Below are 21932 nucleotides of genomic sequence, written 5' to 3'. Positions count from 1 at the left end.
GTGTAAACAAAGGATCACGCGGGTCATTGCTGAATGCCTAGAAATCAAAATCGCTATCGTCTTGTTGATCAGCGTCATCCACCTTCTCCTTGACAAAAACGGGAATACTGACGCTATCCGATGTTTTTACAAAAATACTTTCAATGCTATTAGCTTCGGCAAGCCCACCAACAGGACGAAACTTTTGATTGGTCAAATAGTCGATAATTGCCCGAATGTTGGCTATAATGTGATCAGCTGGCATGTTCGAGTGGCCTGCTTTCACCACCATACAATTGCCTTGGGCGGGTGGTATGAAGTACGTGTTCTCGGCGATAAGCTTGATCTGGTGTCGAACATACTTCGGTTCACATCGCAGATCTTTGAACTTGTTGGTTTTATCCTTTGTAAGAGCAGCCGTTGGCAGGGGCCGGGCCATTTGAATCTTGAAAGGAATTTTCTTGTTTTTGACGTAGAAAACTTCACCTAGCACCAGAGGAAGAAATTTGTGGATCCGGAAATCAGCAACCACGATGTCGTACTCTTTAAATAGCTTCACCAAGTTGCTATGTCTTTTGGCTTCACTGCGAAGACGTTTGAAAGAATAAATGGCGTTGAAAACATCTTCTGTAGGTTGCCCTCGATCATTTAGATGGGCATAGGGTGTGCTGGGGTCCTTGGTTATTAACAATATAGATCGGTCTTCAAGTTTGGCGATAGCGTGAGGAACAGCTATGATTCTTGGGGTATAATCTTTGCTAGGCAATAGCGGGCTGACAAGATTGAAGACCACATAGATAGGTGTGTTTCCAGGGAATTTCTTCTTCAATGCTTTGATCCCTGTTATCCCCTTAGTTTCCAAGGATGGGTCAAATATCGACATTTCGTGGTCAAGCGCGATGAGCTTCGTGTGCGGCGTTCAAGTATTCGCGTCTTGGCCATGTCTACGATGTGCGAGTGCTGTAAATTAAGCTACGCTTTCAATACAAAAATTTCCTGTTCTATTAATACCCGATAAGCTCTCTCATTAATCTCCACGTAAAGCCCTAACAACTGCAGGCCGACGCATCATGTGCTTCGTCCATTTGTAGACCTCTGGGAACTCAGTCTTAAGATTTATCCCAATCCGATCAACGACGTTGTTCCATGGGACGAACGACAAATCGGCAACAGTTGCCAGATCGCCCACAAGCCACACGGGATAGTCAAAGTACCTGCTTTGGCTTAACGGCGTTGTCCCCGCCAGGTATGCTGCAGCATTTTCCACATCCATTTCCATGATTAAGGCTTCTCGGCGTTCCGCAAGAGCCATTTCAATCACGCCATACACCCTACGTACTTCGTCGGTGTACCGCTCCACCGCCAGCGGCACACTACAAGAGTGGAAGTAGCGGAAATGAAGTGCTTGGCCAATCATAGGCGCATGTCCCAGAGTTTGGAAAAACAACCACAGAGAAATTTGAGTTTGCTCATTGAGGTTACTGCTCCAAAGAGGGCATTCGCCATTCTCTTTCAAATATTTTTGAACAAGGTACAAGATAATTGCTCCGGACTCCCAGATAGCGGTGTTATCATTATAATGGTCAATAAGAGCCGGCACCCGAGCATTTGGGTTGATCGTAACAAATTCTGGTGCCCGCTGCTCACCGTGATTAAAATCAAGGAAAATAGTATTGAATTGCAATCCCAACTCACTCAATATTATCGCGACTTTGAATCCGTTGGGAGCTGAGCGATGCGAGAATAGGGTGTAACCCTCGGTAGGTTGATTGAGAAAGAACCTGGTAATTCGCAGTTGTTGCCCTCCGGTGGCCTCCAGCTGGATTTGTTGCTGCAACAAATTGAGGTTGGGGTTATCATCCTTTGAGAGATGGACACTTTTGAGCCCAGCGCTAAGATTCAGAATGGTGTTGTTTGACACACTCATAGCTCCCAGTAATTTGTTAAGAAAGTTTGTTTGCACAGTTTTCAGTCAGAGTCTCCAGGAATTTGGTTCGAAACAGTACTAACAAGCCCCTCTTTGGTTTTCGATTAGGACAAAAGAATTTGATTGAAGGTTTTTCGCACTTTCAAGTAGTGGCGGCAAGCGGGGATTTACAATTTAAAAAGCGATTAAAAAAATTCTATGGTGGATATCAACCAAAGTGCCCGTTTATAAAGTTCCCCAAATGTTCGGTAGCCCTATTAGATAGTTGTGGCCTACGTCTAGAGTGCTGGCCACTGTTTTTGTCGATCGGGAAACGCTCTCCGCTAGCGCGGCACCGAAAAGGGTTTATCACTTCCGTGTCTGACGACCGGATTGCCGCGATTAGTGACAATGACACTCACGCACGAAACTCAATTATATATCGTCTACAGTCTGTGCATTTATCGCTATTCGCTGCCCTGGTTCTTTAAACATGGATTATCATGGGTAGTTGTCTTAAGATGACTATTCACATGCCTTTTTGTGGCTGTTCGTGCTAACGGTCAAAGTTGATAACGCGATTTGTAGATAAGGAAATTGGACATGTTCGACTACCTCCACTGTCGACAAAATACTGGGCGCGCTCATTTATAGGGGTGAAACGCTTCATATTGATGAAAGTAGGAAGATGCTTGTGATTTTAGTTTGCGATACACAAATCCCCGATTTGGAGGGCTGGGGAAATTTTGGTACTCAAACTCGTCGTCTCCTCGAACAAGCCAACTACTTAGGGGACATAAGCGAGTATGTCATTTGTGACAAACAATATGACGCTGTCTATGCACATCTTGATAGTCGTCAAGACATTGATGCCATAGTTTTGACTGGGTCACGAAGTGATTCTTTTGGTGATGACGAATGGATCGAAGCATTGGTGCAGTTCATTAATCCCTATTGTGGTAAGATTCCTTTGATTGGAATCTGCTTTGGCCATCAAATCATTGGAAGAATGATGGGTTTGAAGTCAATACGTAACCCTCTCGGATGGGAGCTCGGTCGACCCAACTTCAAACGCAACGAAGAGTTGGATCCATCGATATTCGAGTCTTTACCTTCTACAATTTCAATGACAGAATTTCACCAGGATGTTGTCCAGCTGCCGGATGATCCAGAAATACAAATAATTGGCTCCACAACTCTCTGCTCGAATCAAGGAATGTACCATTCCAGCAAAATGATTTTCACCGTGCAAGGACATCCCGAATTTACCGATGACTTTTCTCGGTCATTACTATTGATTATGGTTCATGAAGGTAAAATCAGCCACGATAAATATATCAAAGCGTTAAAGCTGTTCTCGAAAACAACTAACCACGGGGAAATAATTGGGCAAGCGATGGCTAGATTTCTTGCTCGACACAAACCTACAACATTTAGAGCAAGTTTGAACTAAGTTCGTAAACCAATGAGTAAACAGCAATGATAGATTGGTTGACTAAATGGTCTCCAATTGCTGAGTTAGTTTGCTACTCCACCAAACAGAACAGCTCCTCAAAGCTCTTAGGCTCGGATCTGTTGGAGTCGTGGTCATTGAATGTAGGGGACAGCTATTTAATCACTTCTCTTCGCATTATATTCTCTGGTAAGCAAAAAAATCGCTAATAACACAGATGATAACCATCATGAAGTAGGATGCTCACATATTGTATTGCTGCCAGCCGACCACCTCGTCACGACTGATAAAACAAAGCTTACTGCTGTTTGACGAGTTAAGTGGTCATTCTTCCCTGAAAGCCATGATCATGGCAGTTTTTCTTGTTACGAAGTGTCACCACCAATTTCCGGTTGTCAATTAGCTTCTCGAGAAAAAGCTTCCCCGCAACCAAACTGCATGCACTGACACAACGCAGGCACCACAAGTTACAATGAGCAAGGGGTAGGGCGAACTTCAGCAGGTATGTTCAGGCATTGGCGCCGACTTGAGCTCAGCCCTCATATGCAATAGGCTTACGTGAAATGCTCGCTTGATTTGCGTTCGTTTTCAAAGCATAGGTTCGTCAACGCAAAACTATTTCTCGCACACTAAATGAAATCAATTTCGTTACATGGGGAGTCGGGTTGACAACTGACTCAGTGCACAAATATATACCGAGAATGCGGCCATCAGAATCCATCGTCAATGATTCCCATCTCGTTTTGTATTTGCTGTGCTACCCGACCTGCCGAGGTTGAGAAGCGTCTTGACGGATTCCGATTACTACTCTGTAAGGAATGCAGTGAGCTCGTCGGCGAACAACCACCATATTCTCTGGATTTGCTGAACACCGATAACTTCACCATCAATTACAAGCATTGAATTTTTCAACGTTTCTAGAGATTTGAAATCGATCTTGAGGTTATTGAATAACCTTCACCCATTAATTTGCCCTATGTACACATAACTTTAATCAACATCCTAAGATCGATCGAACAACCGGTTCGGCAGCACGATCGCTAAACCGGGTAACTTTCCCAGCTTCCCGTGGCCACGACGCTCTTGTCTGTCACTCAAACCACTCAACTTCTGATTGACTTGTTTATACTCTTCCATTTTCGCTTCCAATTGACGATTCCGTTCTTGCACTTGCCTTAATTCTTGCTTGTGGCTTTGAGTCAAATTGGTCACAACCTCGCGCAATTCCTCACGTTGTTTTTTAAGAGTAACAATCTCGTCCCCAACATCATGCTGACCGCTTCCAACAAGCAGCAATTGCTTGGTGAGAGTGTTGATTTTCCTTTGTTCAGCATCCTTGAACTTGCGCTCGAGTTCAGGAATGACTCGAAACTTGAGATCAGTATTTTCCTGCAAGATTTCGTTGTATTTGTCAAGCAACAGCTGATCGTTATGCCCTTTGGACTCCTCGAGCTCAGCCACACGATCCTCTAATTGTTGTACTAAATCCTGCTTCACCAACAATTCACGGTACATTTCCAGCTTTTCGTAACTCAATTTGAGAGCACTAGGTTGTTGACCATGCTCATAGAGCATTGCATGCTCCTCCGCCAAAAATCTCATACGCCGCTCTTGGTTGAGCTTCTCTTGCAATTCAGCGATTATCCTTGATTGATCAACCTGGATGTTAGGGTGAGTTGAACTTACTCCACTTTCCATAGCAAGTTCACGTTTTATCGACAGCGCTAATTCAGTGGTCACAAGCTCTAATTCAGTGAGTAAATCGTTATTGCACGTCATGATGGCCATTTCCTCTTTGCTGAAATGAATTTCGCGGTGTGGGACTATCGGTACCGAAGGCACTGATGGCATAGGCTGGTCATGTTGACGCAAAGTAGACGAAATAGAAGATCGCTCAAATTGAGGACTCAGTGGTTGCGTCAGATATGGCAGCTTAGACGCCATCAGTATACGACGAGTAGCCGAATCATCATCGGGACCCGTGGATTTTCTGCTCAGTTTAGAAAGTCTCTTCAAGAAATTTTTTGACTTCGTAAAACCAAAATTCTTTGACGATCGAGAGCCACGCTTTTCATCGTCGTGCACATCGCTAGTCACAGATGCCGCTGCTCCCAATCCAACTTCTTCTGCGCCCCCAATTCTGGAAGCATCTCTATGGCTAGAGCCCTCGAATGGCCCTGCCAGTAGACGTTGATCCATTGAAGATGCTCGATTGTTGAGTTCTGATGGTGAGCCCACGGCCAGACCAGAAGAGGCTTGATACAGGATCGATTCACGAGTCGACTCTCGCTGAAGTGAGTTATCATGCTCTGGAATATCCTCAACAACAGACTTCTGCAATTGATCAGACGTTGTACCCTTTTGCAAAGATTGTTGAGATACAAAGCGGTACGCGTCCGTGGGTACTTTTTGAACCAGATCGCTATTCAGTGGAGCATATGACAGACTCAGGACCAGTTCTTTGCGATAGTCATAGCCATTTCCGACGCCATCATATTGATTGGACTGGTCATCCCCCTCAAATGCAGAGTCCAGTTGGGAAGCTGACCGAAAATTTGAAAATGCTGTGTTTGCCACCACCAGCTTTTTTAACTGGCCCAGTGAGCTCAGGAGCTGACGCTGTACATCCAAGTCCTGCGTTGCTGAGGCATTTGCTGCTCTGGTGGGAGATGAACGAATAAAGTTGTAATGCGATTTCTCGTCTTCGGTGTCATCGTTTGCGTCTTCAGTAACTTTAGCAAGTTTTTTGCGAGGGCACGTTCCAGAGGCCTTTTGAGGTGAACTGACAAGATCCGAGGCTGTCACGAAGACTTCTTTGGTGGTGTCCGCCAGACCATCAATCGCGGTGGCACCTAAATTGCGGAACTTGTCACTATTATCATCAGCATTATAGTCATCGTAAGTTGAGTACCGCATGTTGTAGGAATCTTCTGGAACAGCGTTGAATGAAGGCAGGGAAGGCTCCTCCAGATCTTCATAATCAGAGCCGTCATCATAGGTGGGCTGTTGAAATTGAAGCAGCAGCGTATCACTATAATTGTCAGGCTCTGCTTTTGATAATGCCGTAGGAGGAGCAGATGGCAATCCATTTTGATTACCAAACAAATTAAGCTTTTTCAACTTCATTGAGTTCGTGGGTTTTAGCAGCGTTTGTTGACTTGACGGGTCCGTATAAGTTTTGTTCGCTTCTTGCTCGGGCTCACTATCAGAAGAGGGCTCGTCTGGATACTCCTCATTCAAATCAACACCTTCATCAACGGAAGCTTTCTCAGCAGGAGTAGGTCCCAGGTTTCGATTATCAGGGATAGCAGGTAAGGCTTTTTTGTTTCTATCCAATTCCTCCTCATCGTCTTCATCGATGTGACCTAGCAGATCCTGTGAAGCTTTTGCAGGGAAGGAGGGTTTTGAAAAATCAGCTTGAGGTTGTCCTAAAGATGTGGATGCATTAGACAGGCCAGAAAATTGTGGGAACAAATTGTTGTCATCCATTTGTTTTATCCCTTGGAAGTTTTGATTATTTTGTTCCATGTTTGTAGTTGAGCTCGAAGTATTCCCCGAATCCTGTCCCACAGTGCCTTGATTCACGTTTGGCTGCATATTCTGATTCATACCCTGGTTTGGCATCATTCCTTGATTTGACATCGTACCTTGATTTGACATCGTACCTTGGGTTGGCATCATTCCCTGATTTTGCATCATACCTTGGTTTTGCATCATTCCGTGATTTTGCATCATTCCCTGATTTTGCATCATTCCCTGATTTTGCATCATACCTTGGTTTGGCATCATACCTTGGTTTGGCATTATACCTTGGTTTTGCATCATTCCATGATTTTGCATTCCCTGATTTTGCATCATACCTTGATTTTGCATCATACCTTGGTTCATACCCTGATTTTGCATCATACCCTGATTTTGCATCATACCTTGGTTTTGCATCATACCTTGGTTTGGCAGCATATTCTGGTTCATGCCCTGGTTCATCATGCCCTGGTTCATCATACCCTGATTGTTGAACCCTGATTGTGGATTCATAGGACTTAATGGATGCGAATTGAACCCGCGGCCAGGCATGCCTCCCTGATTAGGGCCGTTCATCAGCATGGTGCGTGGCCCATTTTGCATCGAGTTTGCTCGGGATCCATAAGGAGAATTGAAACCGGGAGCACCGGGTCGATTGTTCAAAGACATCGTTCGTGGCCCCCCAGGAGGCGCCCCGCCGCTCATCAACAGCATGGTACGAGGGTTGCCGTAAGAATTGAAACTCATAGTGCGAGGATCGTTCGAGCTTGCATTATTGTTGGGTTGGTTGGCAAGACTCATGGCACGAGCACTGTTAGCGTACGCCATTTTCATTTGCAGGTTCATTTGTTTCCGGTATTGAATGTTGGACATTTTATTTGGGTTGGGGTTAACTGGAGTAATCACCCCTGATGGACCAATAGTAGGAATGATTGGCGTCAGGTCCTCGAGAGTTCGCAGACCCTTAGTGCTTTGGTATGGGCCTCGATCGCGCATATGAGTAATGTCTTCCATCGAAACGTGGTGGTTGGCCAAGTTGCCGATCTCCAAATCGCCCAAATCGGCGCCCATGTCTTCGTTGAACTCGCCGTCAACGACCCCTTTCCCTCGGCGAAAGAAGCGGTTGATGCCCAGCTGAGACGTGATCAGCCCTTTCCGAGAGTCGCCTGCGTTCACCACTGGGGCACCATATTCGTCAAACTGGTTGCGCATCTTCCCGGTACGGGTCAGCGCCATTGCCGCGTCCATGTTGGTTTGGTAGCGTACGGTGTCGGCGGAGCGTGGGTTGATGAAAATGTCTAACTTTGTCCTCGCGTCCCGGGCCCGTGGTTGCTAAGAATGCGCGCGTGAGAAGGGTACGTGGGGATAAAAAAGTAACTTGACGCATCGCGTCGAAGGCTGGGGGAGGGGGTTGCTACATCGTCACGGGGCTGGCCCGTATCCACCAGGGGTAAGTCGAAGTTGACAACCACGCTTAGACGGTAACAAGTCGATTTAAATTAGGCAAACATAAGTAAACATCTACTAAGAAGAAAAGAACAACGAGGCTACCGCCCATGGCCACGCTTTCGCTTAACCTCGGCCGCGCCTCCATTTCACCTGGCTGCAGGCGTCCCGCGTCGTGACAACCACACGTCTGCTATCTGTCATTACTGGTAGCATCAACGAGCACTTTTACAATGGGATAACGTTTGCGAAAATACTCTTCCCACTTGTTGACGGCATTGTGTTCCTTTTCGCCAAAGTCGTCAGTGTAGAACGTGCTATGCTCGGGGTAGCCGGGGTCGGCGGAGCGTCCACAAGCGTCATAGCGGGCGGCACCGTTTCCGAGTCGCAACTTATTGAGGCCAAGTAGCCTGGTCAGGTCCTTGCCAACAAACACATGGTAGGGCTTTTCGGGCCCGTATTTGTCGCGGTTCTCCAGCACGTCGTAAACAAGCCCGCGAATGGCGACGTAAATGTTGCCACCATCACTACCGGTGTAGTGGCTCAACTGCTCACGGGTAATCGGCTCAAGCGTTTGCCAATCTAGCTGTTCATTGTACCGCTCTACCGCCTCATTCGCCGCCGGCATCATCATCGCACTTTATCTTAGTGGGAGTGGGCGGCGGCGCGAAACCAGATATATGACTGAGCGATTTCCTCAAAGCATTCAGCAGCTCTTTGCCCCCAAACCCCCACTTCTATATGTGCCACCAGCCGACTACCCCTCAAAGCTGAGGCGATCGAGGGCGGTCGCCCCGGTTCTGTCGTTGAAGCATCGCTATCAAGCGCACCTTGACGACCTTAAAGCCACAACCACAACCAGCACCCCCACGCTATCAGCTCATCAACAGCAAATTGCTTTGGGGCAGAAACGCCGGCTACAACAACAACAGTCATATAAGCGACAGTTGGATGAGTGGCACTCGTACAGTCATGCCGACGTCGACATTAGTGATCCCCATCGCACCGTGTTTGTCCTGAGGCTCGACTACCTGATCACAGAGCTCGACTTGTCCAAGGCCTTAACCAACTACGGTGTCATCGAGTCAGTGAAAATTATCCGAAATCGAGCTGATAACAGCAGTCGCGGTTACGGATTCATCGTCTTCGAGCGAGATACTGACGCCGCCGCTTGTGTGCTGGAACTCCTGCGTACTGGTATACGTTTAGGATCTCGAACTGCATTGATTGACTTTGAGCGAGGTCACACCCAGCGCAATTGGTTGCCGCGACGTCTTGGAGGGGGGCTTGGTGGCCGCGGGCAGGCTGCTAAAGGTTTGTTTGCATCAGCAGCAGCAAATCAGCGGCGACACCAACCTACACGAGGTTTCAACCAGCTGTATCTGCTGCGATCATTCACATCTCAATCAAGAGCACCTCGTTCGAAAGAGTTCGCCAGAGAGTCTCGTGAAACCGCACTTCCGCCCCGACAAGACACTCGCTCCGTGCGAGACAAATATGCCAACTACCTGACAATGAAATACTGATGAGTCTACTTGAGACGCTACTAACCAATCTCTGCTTGCAGCGCCTAATTATGATTTACAAGCGCGAAATGTAGTAATACTTATTCATTTACAAGTAATATTGCATTCGAGGGTAGCTATCATGCAATCCATTATTTAATTAGCTAGTCATATATCACCGGTATAAGTTTTCACCCCATTAAATGTACGATATTTCCCTAGATATTTTTTGGTGTCAACAGAGTTCGCCGCATCTCACCCCTCATCTTGCACATCTAAATTCGGACGTGCGACAGAAATCTTACAAACTCGTTCACAACTGTACTAAAGACAATGGCAAGCACCACCAAGAGAAAGGGCGAAGATGCAATTCCAGAAGAACCAAGAAAGAGACCACTCATGAAGTCCTCTGATGGGGGCGACGATGGCGCCGACACCTCCTCTGTCAGTGCGGAAGCTTCTGAAGATCAAGTTGCTAAGATCAAGCACGAGATCAACGACCTCAAGCAGCGAGTGAAATCTTTGAAGATGGGCACCAACGGTTCATGCAGTGGTTCTGTGACCTCCTCCGAGTCTAAACTGTCCGAGAGTCGCAATGAATCTGACAACACCGAAACGTCTCAAACTGCCAAGTCAAATGCTACTACCGACGCGGAGGGTACCGAAGAAGTCATTGAAACTCTTACAAAGGAGATTCAAAAACTAGAGAAGAAATTACTGGATCTTGTCTCAAATGATAACGCTTCGATACTGTCGGCTACTGTTGACAAGGGCACGAATACTAAGAGCGCTACGCTGAAAGCGGCTCTTGCGACCAAATTTGGTGCTCCGTCGTTTGGCACTCCTTCCTTTGGGTCCAAAAACTTTGGCGCTTCCTCATTCGGGTCGCCCGCATTTGGTGCACTGTCATTTGACTTAATGAAGGCAGAGGTAGCTCTAGTGGACGACAAACCCGAGACTTCTAACGAGCCTACCTCATCAGAATCCTCAAAATCTACTTCTAATCCTGTCGCTGCAGCTAAGACGGCAGCTACTAAAACCACCAATGCCGGATCTCTGTTTGGGGCTAACTCTCGGTTTGGCAATGCATTTCAAGAGCTGTTGAAGAAGAAATCATTTTTAGACGACCTGGAGTCACTAGCAAATGAGTCAAGCAATGACGAACTGCGGCAACCCAAACCCCAATTTAAGCAAGTGGACTTAGCACCAGTTGAGGTTAAAACGGGCGAGGAAAACGAAAATCAATTGCTTAAGATCAATTCAAAACTTTATGAACTTGACATCACTCATATCGATTCCGGTTGGAAGGAGAGAGGCGAGGGTGCTCTTCATATCAATGAAGCGAAAGACAAACTGTCAAAACGGATGGTCATGCGGCTGGTCGGTGTGCATAAAGTGATTTTGAATTACCGTATCACCCCACAAACTGAATTTATTAAGGGGTATTCGGCCAGCATAGTACCAGGAAAATTCGTGCGCTTTAATCTGGTGAATTCGGATGGAAAGCCTGTCCAGTATATGCTCAAATTCAAAGACGAAAAGACTCGTGACATGGTGGTGGACTTGATGCTGTCAAAGAGCTCGTGAAACTACCGTATATTACAAATTATTAGCATTAATTAGTCAGGAAAGACTGAATACTACACTACAAATTGTAGCACCTTTCACGCCGCCAAACTCGAAACTGGGATAATCGATTTTTCCCCATACCCTCAAGTTGGTCTTCTGAGTTATCACTTTAATCAACTCGGACTCGGTAAAGTTGCAACTGGTGATCAAAAGTTTAGAGTCAGCGTTCATCATTTGCACAATTTGTTCCGCGTAAACTTCCATGCCTGTTCTACCATCAAATTCCACTAGAGGCTCTTGATTAAGTGCAATGGCATCTAAGGTGCCCTTATCGACCAACAAATTGAACTTATTACTGAGAAATGACTGATCGGGTTTTAATAAATCAACTTGCTTGAACTCGAAACCTTGTAAATCCCTGGTTTCAGCAATCTTTTGACAAAAGGCGACCGAATCAGGTGAGTAATCGATTCCAGTAAAGTGAAATTTTTGAGAGCCCTCGTACTCCTCTTCGAGATCACTATTGAGTTGAAACAAAAAGTGTCCGTTGCCAGTACCCAAGTCCAATACTGTTATATCGCTGTCTTTAAAATTTAGATCCCCACCATTTAACTGGTCGATAATATACTGGATCATCTTGTTCTCAGCGTCAGAGTCATCAAACCAGCATTCACCAGTATCTTCCTCATTATTCTCGAAGTTTTCGATCTCTTTCTGATAAAAGTTGTTCCAGCTGAAGTTAGTATTGAAAAACAAACCGTTCTTGGATCGTGAACTTACTATTCTTGAGTGCCCAACTTCAGGGAATTCAATTTGATATCCTCCATCGCAGCGATCGCAAAGTGAACACTACCTAAAAGTGGTTAAGTGTGCGCGTAACATTTGAAGAAATCGAGAGTTTTAATTACATGCATTTGATTGCAACCAGATATATTGTGTTCGACTGAACTATCAAATCCAGAGCTGTTGTTTGAACTAGCCGTATTTTCTGAGTGCAGCTTTTGAATTCGTAAGTCTCTCACCTTCGTTATTAGCGGATCAAACGCGTTGCGCGTTCGAAAATTAATACCAACAACCTTACGAGACAAATGACTACGGAGATTGAAAAAATCCCACCAGCGTCCCCAATATATGTGGATACTGTTGAGGATGAAGACACATCGGTTGATTTGAATACAGAGGTGCGCTATCGAACTTGGAAGAAGAATGCACCATATTTGTATGATTATTGCTCCACTGTGGGTCTTGTGTGGCCATCACTTACTATTGAGTTTCTACCTGACGTTAGAACACTTCCAGAGGGTACCTATCAACGTCTTCTTTACGGTACTTTTACAAATCACGCAGCTCAAGACCAGATGATCCTTGGACAAGCATTTTTACCTACTGCAAACCCAACCGCCGACAATATCGTCTATAACCCGGACAAGCAAGAGTATGAGATGAAGCTCTCACAGTCTTCAGCTTTCAAAACGATTCATCATATCAACCACTTCGGTGACGTGAACCGGGCGCGATATATGCCTCAAAACCCTGATGTTATTGCAAGTGCCAACCACCTTGGACAGATATCTATTTTTGAAAGAACGAAGCTTCCCATGCGTCAAGCCGAGGGCGAAATCAGAAGTCATGCGCTGTTCATCCCCACCAATGCCGTTGAGGGGGAGATATTTGCGATCGATTGGAATGCGGCCAAAGAGGGTGAGCTCATATCTGGTGATGCTAATGGAAATCTCTATCTCTATGATATTACTAGCTTCACCTCAGAAAAATCCATAATCAGTGAAAAGCAATCGAACTATATGAATATTGGAATTAATGACATTCAATTCATGCCTCAACATCATTCGTTAATTGTGATTGCCGATGAAGGTGGAACAGTTTCGATTTATGATACTCGTCAAAAAAAAATCGTTCTAGCGCATCAATACGAAACCCTGGGAATCAACCTGGTGTCCGCAAATCCGTCAATTGCACATTGCATCGCTGGGGGGTCATCTGATGGTGCCGTTGCCGTATATGACTTAAGACGCTTTGGGCAACTGGATCCACCTTTATACAAGAGCCAACATCATGCTGATTCCATCACCCAACTCAAATGGCATCCACATCATCTGAATGTTGTGGGATCGAGCTCTCGTGATCGGCTGGTCCGGTTGTTTGATGTTGCTTCAAAAAGTCTTTTGTTCAGCCATGAAGGTCATATGTATGGTGTCAATGACTTTGATTGGTCTTATCATGATGAGTGGCTCTTAGCCCTGGTTGGTGATGACAACGCTCTCCAAATATGGCGTCCAAGTCTATCAAAATTGTGATTCTAATTCGTGCATTTGTATAAATATGACAAAAACCTTTTTAGTTCTTAGCGAACAACTTTTCAACTTCCGAGACGGCTTCAGCCAACACCTTGTCTTGGAACTTAGGGTTCTCAACTTCCGACTTGACCTTTTCAGTAACTTGCTTGATCAATTGCTCTTGTTCCAATTGTCTTTGAGCCTGTTCAAATCTGACCCACGAGTCCAAGGTCGACTTGGCTTCGTTAACAACGGCAATTTGTTGCTTCAATTCGAAGGCCTTGGCTTCCAATTCAGCAGTTTGCTTCGAGATGGCAAACAAGTCCTTGGTCAAGGGAACAACATCCTTCAATTGCGAGACAGAGTCAATTCTACCTTGAACAGCGTTGACGTGCTTGTTTCTGGCGTCGTTCAACAAACCGTTAACCTTAGTGATTTCACCGTTAGCCCATTCAGTGAACAAGGGGGCAACAAACTTGGCGACAAGGGTGGCGAAAGCAGTGAAGGTGACGACCAAGATGGTTTCGTCGTGGATGATGAGGAAGTTGTTGGCAATACCGTAGATAGCGGCACCGGCAGCGGTAGCCAAGGTGGCAGTCTTGGTCATGAAGTTGTTACCGGGGAGAGCCTCAACAATGGAGTTGGCCTTTTGCTCAGGAGTGGGGTTCTGAGTCGCCATGTATCTGACACCAATACTATAATAGTTAGTACTCATGATTATCGAATTGGGGGGAATGAGCACATATCCTTGTGAAATCCATTCGGAATATGTGGGCACCGTGGCTGCCGACTATGCAATGTGTTTGACACAATTGAAGGTTTCAAGAAAGGTCAATTCACATTCCAATCGGCGGGGCCTGACGGATGCAACGTAGTTTGCTCACACCAATCTGAAACAATCTACTTACGGAGCCGATCTGAGGCCGACGGTCATGGGGCGAGCCGCTCTGAGGGCAATTCTGCTGATCATAGACATCGTTGGAGTTAGATGAAAAATCCATGGAGTGGATTTTTTTCTTTTGGGTGCGTGGTGCGAACGCAGCAAAGCGATCTGATTGGAGGAAATATATGCGTGAGTCCGAGACGAAGTTGGTAGCGCAAGTCTGAGGTATCGACCAAACAGTCTCGCGACATTTACCGGTAGATGATTCATTTATTGTCATTAACGTAAAGATGTTTCTCTTGAACATACTCAGCTAGCTTTTTTGTTGTATCTCGTTCCAGCCGTTGAAGGAAGGGGTCTAAATCCTCACGGTATCTCTGTGAGATAGTACTCGGAGTCACTGTTTCGTTGGCAGTCTGAGATCTATTTTCAATTTGCTGTGCAATTGTATCAAGTGTCGTTCTTGTGTCACTTGGTGATGGTTGTTCAGGTGTGTCGTTACTGACGCTGGCCAGATTCCCAAGGCGCTTCGCTCGAAGCTCCGCTACCTTGTCTTTTCTTCGGGACATGAATAGGTGTATAGTGCGCACAAACACAAATATCAATGATTGATGTATGTTTTCGCAATGTGATGGATCATGTCTTCAGGTATACGCATGTGTTCATCATCAATCTCTAGCATGATAACCTTACCCGCTTGATCCAATTTGCGCAAGCCAATGAGGTCATCTCTGTATAGTCTGGTGTCACGCCAATTGATTTCATTTCCGAAGTAATCCATGTCACCAAACATACTACTTTGTTTGGGGACCACTGTAGTGTCTTGGAGAAATGACACCAATACTAACTTGTTGATTTCAGAGAATCTCTCGGTATAAGTCGAATTGATGTCCTCACGCTCGTTGTTGATGTCAACCAAAAGGTTCGAGTGTTCAAGGTATTTATCATATTGTCTGGGATCTCGAAAGTACTGTGCCGGAATGACACGTTTTTGAACACTGTCATACCATATTTGCTTTTTCAATAGAGCGTTTCGGCGTTTACAGAGCCAATCTTTGTCATCACAAAGCGGAAGTTCACTAACACCCATATGAGGAGAACCAAACGAAATGAAGTTTATCACCTTGACTGAGGCACAACGCTCAATCAATGCTCGCATGAGTACACCTCCTTGAGAAAAGCCAACGGCATCGAACCCGTTCGAAAGATAGTCAATATTGGTTAGCGTGTCACAAACCTGTTCAATGTCGATGTTGGCATCACCAAACATCGACCTTTGTTGATCCTTCAGTGGATCATCGTTTAGTGAAATTGAGTGAACTCTGATCCCAGGATAATATGAGGCAAAGATCTCCTCAACTCGATGTATTCCTGAGGAATTCCAGTTATCGCCGAGTCCATGCCAAATCACCACAGGTCTTGCGGTCTCTGCTATAGGGTATTGATCAATCGGAAAGCCGATGGTGAGACGAAAGAGGAATAGCGATACAATAAGTATACAACGCATGCCTAATCGGCTGCGGTTACGTTGAGAAAAATGAGACAAAAAGTAACGACCTCGGGGAGGATTGAACTCCCGATCTTGCGATGCCAATTCGTAACAGTCGCACGCCTTAACCACTGGGCCACGAAGTCCACAAATTTTTTAACCGCATATTTTGCTACGATAGCCTAGGATGATGATACGCCTTTGCCGCAAATATCCCCAAATTTCAACACATCATATAAATCAGAGCAACCAGATATGGTTTTTTTTATATTAAGAAAATAAACTTCGCAAGTAGTACTTTTTCAGTTTTCTGGAATCAGTATTTATGCTTCCAGGTACACGTCAAGTCTTTCTTTATAGGAACCACCATCAAGGATACAGGATTCTACAGAATATCATGAATGATAATCAGAGACATGAATCTGTATGTTCATCGTAAACCAGAAGTATCTGCGTAAATCATGAATTTACTGCACTATATTGCCACCTTCGAGGGATTCGATAGTTATATCTTCTTCAAGACTGTTCGTGCAAACCCCACTTGATGAGTACATGATCGAGAACTTCCGACCATGTTGTTTTGTTTGTTACTGTGTCGCTATACTATTGATGCGCTTGCCACTTTGAAGCCATCTGATAATTTCAATTTACGATGCCTGATATGTTTGGTAATCAGTAGGTTCAGAAACTCGGTGTCACTATCAACCCGAGTGCACATATTATGATAATGATGGCGGTGGTTTGAATTGGCTGATGCCAATGTATACGTTTTCCATAATTGAGACACGTTTATCATCTTCGCCGACGCTATCGCATTTACGTCAATATGCGTATCTCACTAGATACTTTTTCTCGCGGGTGGTTAAACTGTGGTGTTACACAACAATCTATATTCATCAATGAAGCTTTACCTAAATGAACGTCCACGGGCATTCATAGTCGTGTCTGGGAATATGGCATTGGTGCTTCGACATCCCTTCCCAAAATACGTGAACAAATCATATCGCAATCAACGTGATAACACTCCAGCTGACCCCAATCACATTGACTCCAACGTATCGAAGGTAATTGTCGAGTTCGTCAATCGAGAGTTCATTGATCTTTCCAAATATAAGGATATTACTCCCCGAAATGGTAAGCTCCTTGGGTTCTTGGGTTTGTTGAACATTAAGAAGCATGTGTTCATTGGGTTCATCACTCAGGAGAAGTTTGTTGCACTGCCAGTTCTTGATGAACACGTCAATCAAATCCAAGGGGTGGAGTTCTTTTGCCTCAATTCAGATGCCTTTGACCACGAAAACTTCAATATGATTCATCAAGATGAATTCGGACAACCCATACAACCCCAATACCGAGACAAGGCTGGGAGTGTACGAAAGTTGCTCAGTGATGGCTCATTCTACTATTCCCGTCAGTTTGATATTACCCTGAATTTACAAGAACGAGGTATCGATGCTAAACCATCTTTCACACTATACGCCGACACTGCTAATTGCCGGAATTTTTGGTGGAACAAATTCATGAATCGCGAGCTTGTAGAGTTTCGCAACAAGTTAAGTTCGGACGAACAGCATCTATTCGACCTGCTAGGTTTTTTGGTGACCGTAACAAGGGGTTATGCACGTTCACTCAATACAGTGATAGGTGATCAGCAAGCTCTCATCACATTAATATCTAAACAGGGTTGCTCAAAGAAAGGTCCAATTTTTGGTTCCTGGGGTTGTGATGATGATGGCAATGTTGCCAACTATTTGGAGAGTGAAATTATTGTATACACCGAGAAGTTCATACTAGCATGGGTTGTTATCAGGGGGAATGTGCCATTATTTTACCTGATCGAAACAAGCACTATGAAACGAAACTTGATCACCACGCAGCGAATCAAGAAACTCAACTTAGATCGCCTGTTTGACGTTTGCCACCATGCCTGTCTGCGTCACTTTGAAAAGTTGAGCAATACTTTTGGAGAGGTTCACGTGCTCAATGTTATCTCCCCAAGTACGCAAAAGTCCTATAAACTAGAATTGCGTGATGAATTTAAACAACATGTTGGGTACCTCAATCACGATAAACTTCGTGAGTTTGGTGCGGCCACAGAGTTGACTAAGCAAGGATCAACAGACATAGAGGTGGATGCTCTTAAAACCCATGCACCTTATGTGGTGAATTACACAGAAATACCGGTGTCGTCTTCGATTATTCGAAAGTATGGTTACTCAACAAGTACGCCTTTTGAGTTGGTTCCACTTTTTGAACGTGACATGATTGACTTTGGAGCCTTATTCTATAGTCAACCATCACAAGAATTCATAGGGAAGCAATTAGGTGTGTTTCGTGTGACTTCATACAACTCCATGGATAAGTCGAACTTCGTGGAGAAGATGCTAGGTCAATCCGTCCTAGAACTCGCGTTTGAAGATTTGGGTATCACAATTGATCTGGACATCTTGATTAAACATGCTCAGTTGTGGCAGGAACACAATGAGTACATCGACAAAATTATAACAAGTTTCTCGCTGGGAACGGACAAAATTCATCACCAGAGCCACAAACATATACTGTCCGTTAAGTCCCATTTCAAGAAAAAGTTACCAATAAGCACCAAGACAATGAGCTCCAATGAGTTAGCAATGTTGAAACTATTGGGGCGACTACAAGAACAAGTAACGGTTACATTACATAACCCGATTCATGACTATGTTGACAAAGAATTAAAAAGGTATCAATCGCGCTACAGTTATTACAAGGATATCTATTTGTTTTGCTCAACATTTAATGTCAATGGGACATGTTATGATGGACCACTTGATGAATGGTTATTTCCACCCAAATACCATATTGATCGTAGCTACGATATCGTGTTCATTGGTATTCAGGAAATCATTGAATTGAGTGCAGGTAAGATGGTGAACGTGGATGCTCGCAACAAAAGGTTCTGGGAAAAACACATAAAGAAAACTCTTGACAAGTGCAATCCTGAGAACTGCACATATGTGTCGCTTTGGTCGGGGCAAATGGGTGGGATTGCGTTGTTTCTTTTTGTCAAGAATTCAGAAGTTAAAAACATTCACAATGTGGAGGGATGTTTCAAGAAAACTGGTCTTGGAGGCATGAGCGCAAATAAAGGCGGCGTTGGCATCTCCTTCAATTTTTCGAACACACATGTATGCTTTGTGAGTGCACATTTGGCTGCAGGACATAGTAATGTCGTTGAAAGACATCACAACTATAAGACATTAGCAAAGGGGATCCAATTCTCAAAGAATCGCAAAGTTCGAGATCATGACGTTGTTGTTTGGTTAGGAGACTTCAACTACAGAATCAACTTGAGTAATGAGGACACAAAGCGTCTCATTAAAAAGATGGATTACTCTAAGTTGTTCGAGTTCGATCAACTCAATCAAGAAATGGCCAATGGTGAAAGTTTCCCATTCTATAACGAGATGGAGATAAAGTTTCCTCCCACATATAAATTTGACAATGGTACCAATCGATATGATACCAGTGAAAAAAATCGGATTCCAGCCTGGACGGATAGAATTGTGTCGCTTTCGAAAGAGTTGCGAGTAAAACAATTGGCATACGATTGCGACCCCGAACTCATGTTCAGTGATCACAGACCTGTCTATGCGTTGTTTAACCTTTCAGTCAATGTCATCAACGAAACGACAAAGAAAGCAATTTACAAGGAGCTTCTCGACAGTTTCCGTCAAAAGCATGGGGGTATCGAAGACATTTTGACTGATACCAATATGATGTATCTTTTCGAGGACTCGTTACCTCCCCCTTCCTCTGAAAAAACGAAATGGTGGCTTGAAGGACATAAAGCCGTCAAGATTGTTATACCTGAGTTGCAAAATCCTAACATGGTGATGAATCCATCGCACCCAATTAACCCTTTCGAGGCTGCGGTAGAGCCGGAATTTATAGATAAGTTTTTACTTTAATAATTAAGAACGACCTTCGTCTAAATACACTATTCCCTCGTCCCCAGAACTCTCTGAAGTAGGGTGATGTGACGGTGTGGCCGTTATGCTTATGGGCATACCTGAGGAGCCTGTAATCTTGCCTGAGGCAATTGAGGAGGATTTGCGAGGAGATGGGTATTTCACAGGTGATTCGCTTAGCAGGTCATGCGCTTGCCCCATTCGAGTGGTGTATTCAGTTATTGCATTGGGTTGAGTGGGCATGTATACACACCACCGCAGGTCACTGAGTTCAGGAAATCTTAAGTACGGTTTACTCAGTTCGGCGCTCAAAGCCAACATCTCCCACAAGAACTTTAGCGACACAACGGGAATTTGGTTGCTTTTCGCAAACTTTATTTTGTTGGTAGTTGAAAGTTTCGAAACCAGAATGGAATAAGGACATTTTATAATTTCTTTGGGTGTTTGAGATAAGAGCTCTTTACTCAAAGCGTTCGAATTTTCGAATACATTGACATTCACAATTAGTAGATCTCGGCTTTTCGTAAGTGACTCTTCGAATTCAAAGTTAAGTTTGCGCAATAAACTTCCAACGTGCAATAATTCAATTCCTGTGAATCCAGAAATGCAAACTTTCAAACGACGCCCTAAGATTTCGGCATTGAGCTTTTTCATGCCTTGCAAAGGTTCGCTCCAACAGTCGTATTGTAATTGCTTGTTGTAAATGCTTCTTTCAAGAAACCAATCCGAGACAACTTTTACTTCACCTGAGGTGATACGCTGTTGCAACTCATTGGGTAGAAGTTTCAAAGCCAAGGCCGCTTGAGACCCATCCTCCCATGGAACAACGACGTGGGTTGTTTGAGCATCTTTTGGTGTGACTAAACGGCCGTCATTAGCTGCGAGTACCTTAGAAAGCATCTTCTTTTTATCATTGGTGAATCCTAAAGAAGCAAATGCCAAATCTTGAAAAAGCCTTGATTTGGTGGATGTTTGCCTTCGTTTGGGTGCTGGTGTAATGATATCTGATGATGGTTCCTCCTCGGCGAGTTCCGAAAAAGCTTCGTTGGAATCACCCCAAACATTTGGCTCGGCGTCTGGCGCCAAATTCGGAATAGATGATTTCGAAATCATTAACAGCTTCCATACGGTATCCGATCCCGCTCGTTTGACAGCTGTTGAAACCTTATTGTTCGTTCTATTTCTTTTCACCACCAGTGACCATACATTGCAACCTTTTGTGTAGTCATTGTCTGGGTTCAAGTTATAATATATGAAAGGTATGGCGAGTCCACGTACAACGCAATCGTGGACCCAAATTGGATGCACCACAGGAATCTTCCATTCTCGGGCCATCTCTACGCGCTTGCCTCTGGTTTCAGTTGTGATAACTGCGGTCAAATCTTGACTTAGTACGTCGCTGAACTCACCCCCATTTTTCCTCAACATCGTTTGTATAACGTTCTTCTCGAACGGGGTCTCATGGAGAGTATTCCTCCAACATTTATCTGGCCCTATGAATTCTTTTCGATTAAGCTTTTCATCAATACGTGCCACACAAAGTTTCATCTGATCAAAAATCGGTAGTCGATAAAGCCCCGGGTCTAATCTCTCTTTAGGTTCACCTTCGAGCCATAACTTATACACGGTATCAATGGCGTCAGGTGCTAGGCAGATGACATCGTATCGGTTCTTGACAACGAACCGAAACTTATCGCTGTCGCGACGACCCACTATTAGGTACCGAATATCTGTCATCAAGTCAGCCAGGTAAAAGCCGCCCATGGCGACAATCTTCTTGGCCACAACCTTGCGTCTCTCAGCTGGTATTCCCGTGCAACAAAAGTTCTTTCCCTCCAACGGTCGTACTGATTGAGCTGCCATGAAGTGATGCTCGCAGACGCGATTGCATTACGCGTAAGATGCTTGATTGACGGAAGCCACCTATATAGACAGCGCG

At 44.7% G+C, this 21932-nt stretch overlaps 12 protein-coding genes across 12 annotated transcripts; 4 read left to right on the top strand and 8 right to left on the bottom strand. All coding sequences in view use genetic code 12, as the record gives it.

Annotated features, from left to right (window-relative positions):
* Positions 1–37: 37 nt before the first annotated feature.
* Positions 38–862, bottom strand: DIURU_001660 (uncharacterized protein; the record flags this gene model as incomplete). The annotated part of the gene is made up of 1 exon (XM_034154228.1): positions 38–862. The coding sequence occupies one exon, from the start codon at positions 860–862 to the stop codon at positions 38–40; it is 825 nt and encodes a 274-aa protein (XP_034013618.1).
* A 144-nt stretch (positions 863–1006) lies between these two features.
* Positions 1007–1906, bottom strand: URE2 (Ure2p; the record flags this gene model as incomplete). The annotated part of the gene is made up of 1 exon (XM_034154226.1): positions 1007–1906. One exon carries the CDS (start codon positions 1904–1906, stop codon positions 1007–1009), a length of 900 nt encoding a protein of 299 aa, XP_034013617.1.
* A 667-nt stretch (positions 1907–2573) lies between these two features.
* On the top strand, positions 2574–3338 carry DIURU_001658 (putative amidotransferase; the record flags this gene model as incomplete). Its single annotated transcript, XM_034154225.1, has 1 exon — positions 2574–3338. One exon carries the CDS (start codon positions 2574–2576, stop codon positions 3336–3338), a length of 765 nt encoding a protein of 254 aa, XP_034013616.1.
* Positions 3339–4340: 1002 nt separating this feature from the next.
* Positions 4341–8108, bottom strand: DIURU_001657 (uncharacterized protein; the record flags this gene model as incomplete). Its single annotated transcript, XM_034154224.1, has 1 exon — positions 4341–8108. The coding sequence occupies one exon, from the start codon at positions 8106–8108 to the stop codon at positions 4341–4343; it is 3768 nt and encodes a 1255-aa protein (XP_034013615.1).
* Positions 8109–8499: 391 nt separating this feature from the next.
* Positions 8500–8940, bottom strand: DIURU_001656 (uncharacterized protein; the record flags this gene model as incomplete). The annotated part of the gene is made up of 1 exon (XM_034154223.1): positions 8500–8940. The coding sequence occupies one exon, from the start codon at positions 8938–8940 to the stop codon at positions 8500–8502; it is 441 nt and encodes a 146-aa protein (XP_034013614.1).
* A 1204-nt stretch (positions 8941–10144) lies between these two features.
* DIURU_001655 (uncharacterized protein) lies at positions 10145–11398 on the top strand (the record flags this gene model as incomplete). The annotated part of the gene is made up of 1 exon (XM_034154222.1): positions 10145–11398. One exon carries the CDS (start codon positions 10145–10147, stop codon positions 11396–11398), a length of 1254 nt encoding a protein of 417 aa, XP_034013613.1.
* A 36-nt stretch (positions 11399–11434) lies between these two features.
* DIURU_001654 (uncharacterized protein) lies at positions 11435–12016 on the bottom strand (the record flags this gene model as incomplete). The annotated part of the gene is made up of 1 exon (XM_034154221.1): positions 11435–12016. One exon carries the CDS (start codon positions 12014–12016, stop codon positions 11435–11437), a length of 582 nt encoding a protein of 193 aa, XP_034013612.1.
* A 452-nt stretch (positions 12017–12468) lies between these two features.
* Positions 12469–13695, top strand: DIURU_001653 (uncharacterized protein; the record flags this gene model as incomplete). The annotated part of the gene is made up of 1 exon (XM_034154220.1): positions 12469–13695. One exon carries the CDS (start codon positions 12469–12471, stop codon positions 13693–13695), a length of 1227 nt encoding a protein of 408 aa, XP_034013611.1.
* A 40-nt stretch (positions 13696–13735) lies between these two features.
* ATP4 (F1F0 ATP synthase subunit 4) lies at positions 13736–14389 on the bottom strand (the record flags this gene model as incomplete). Its single annotated transcript, XM_034154219.1, has 1 exon — positions 13736–14389. One exon carries the CDS (start codon positions 14387–14389, stop codon positions 13736–13738), a length of 654 nt encoding a protein of 217 aa, XP_034013610.1.
* Positions 14390–15158: 769 nt separating this feature from the next.
* DIURU_001651 (uncharacterized protein) lies at positions 15159–16064 on the bottom strand (the record flags this gene model as incomplete). Its single annotated transcript, XM_034154218.1, has 1 exon — positions 15159–16064. One exon carries the CDS (start codon positions 16062–16064, stop codon positions 15159–15161), a length of 906 nt encoding a protein of 301 aa, XP_034013609.1.
* Positions 16065–16945: 881 nt separating this feature from the next.
* On the top strand, positions 16946–19993 carry INP51 (phosphoinositide 5-phosphatase; the record flags this gene model as incomplete). The annotated part of the gene is made up of 1 exon (XM_034154217.1): positions 16946–19993. One exon carries the CDS (start codon positions 16946–16948, stop codon positions 19991–19993), a length of 3048 nt encoding a protein of 1015 aa, XP_034013608.1.
* A 3-nt stretch (positions 19994–19996) lies between these two features.
* DIURU_001649 (protein kinase activating protein) lies at positions 19997–21856 on the bottom strand (the record flags this gene model as incomplete). The annotated part of the gene is made up of 1 exon (XM_034154215.1): positions 19997–21856. The coding sequence occupies one exon, from the start codon at positions 21854–21856 to the stop codon at positions 19997–19999; it is 1860 nt and encodes a 619-aa protein (XP_034013607.1).
* Between the last annotated feature and the right edge of the window lie 76 nt (positions 21857–21932).

Source organism: Diutina rugosa (genome assembly GCF_008704595.1).
Source record: "Diutina rugosa strain CBS 613 chromosome Unknown scaffold4_size502443, whole genome shotgun sequence".
In the NCBI taxonomy this organism is placed as follows: Eukaryota; Fungi; Ascomycota; class Pichiomycetes; order Serinales; family Debaryomycetaceae; genus Diutina; species Diutina rugosa.
The sequence above is the reverse complement of the archived record's forward strand: the minus strand, read 5'-3'. Positions and strand labels throughout refer to the sequence as shown.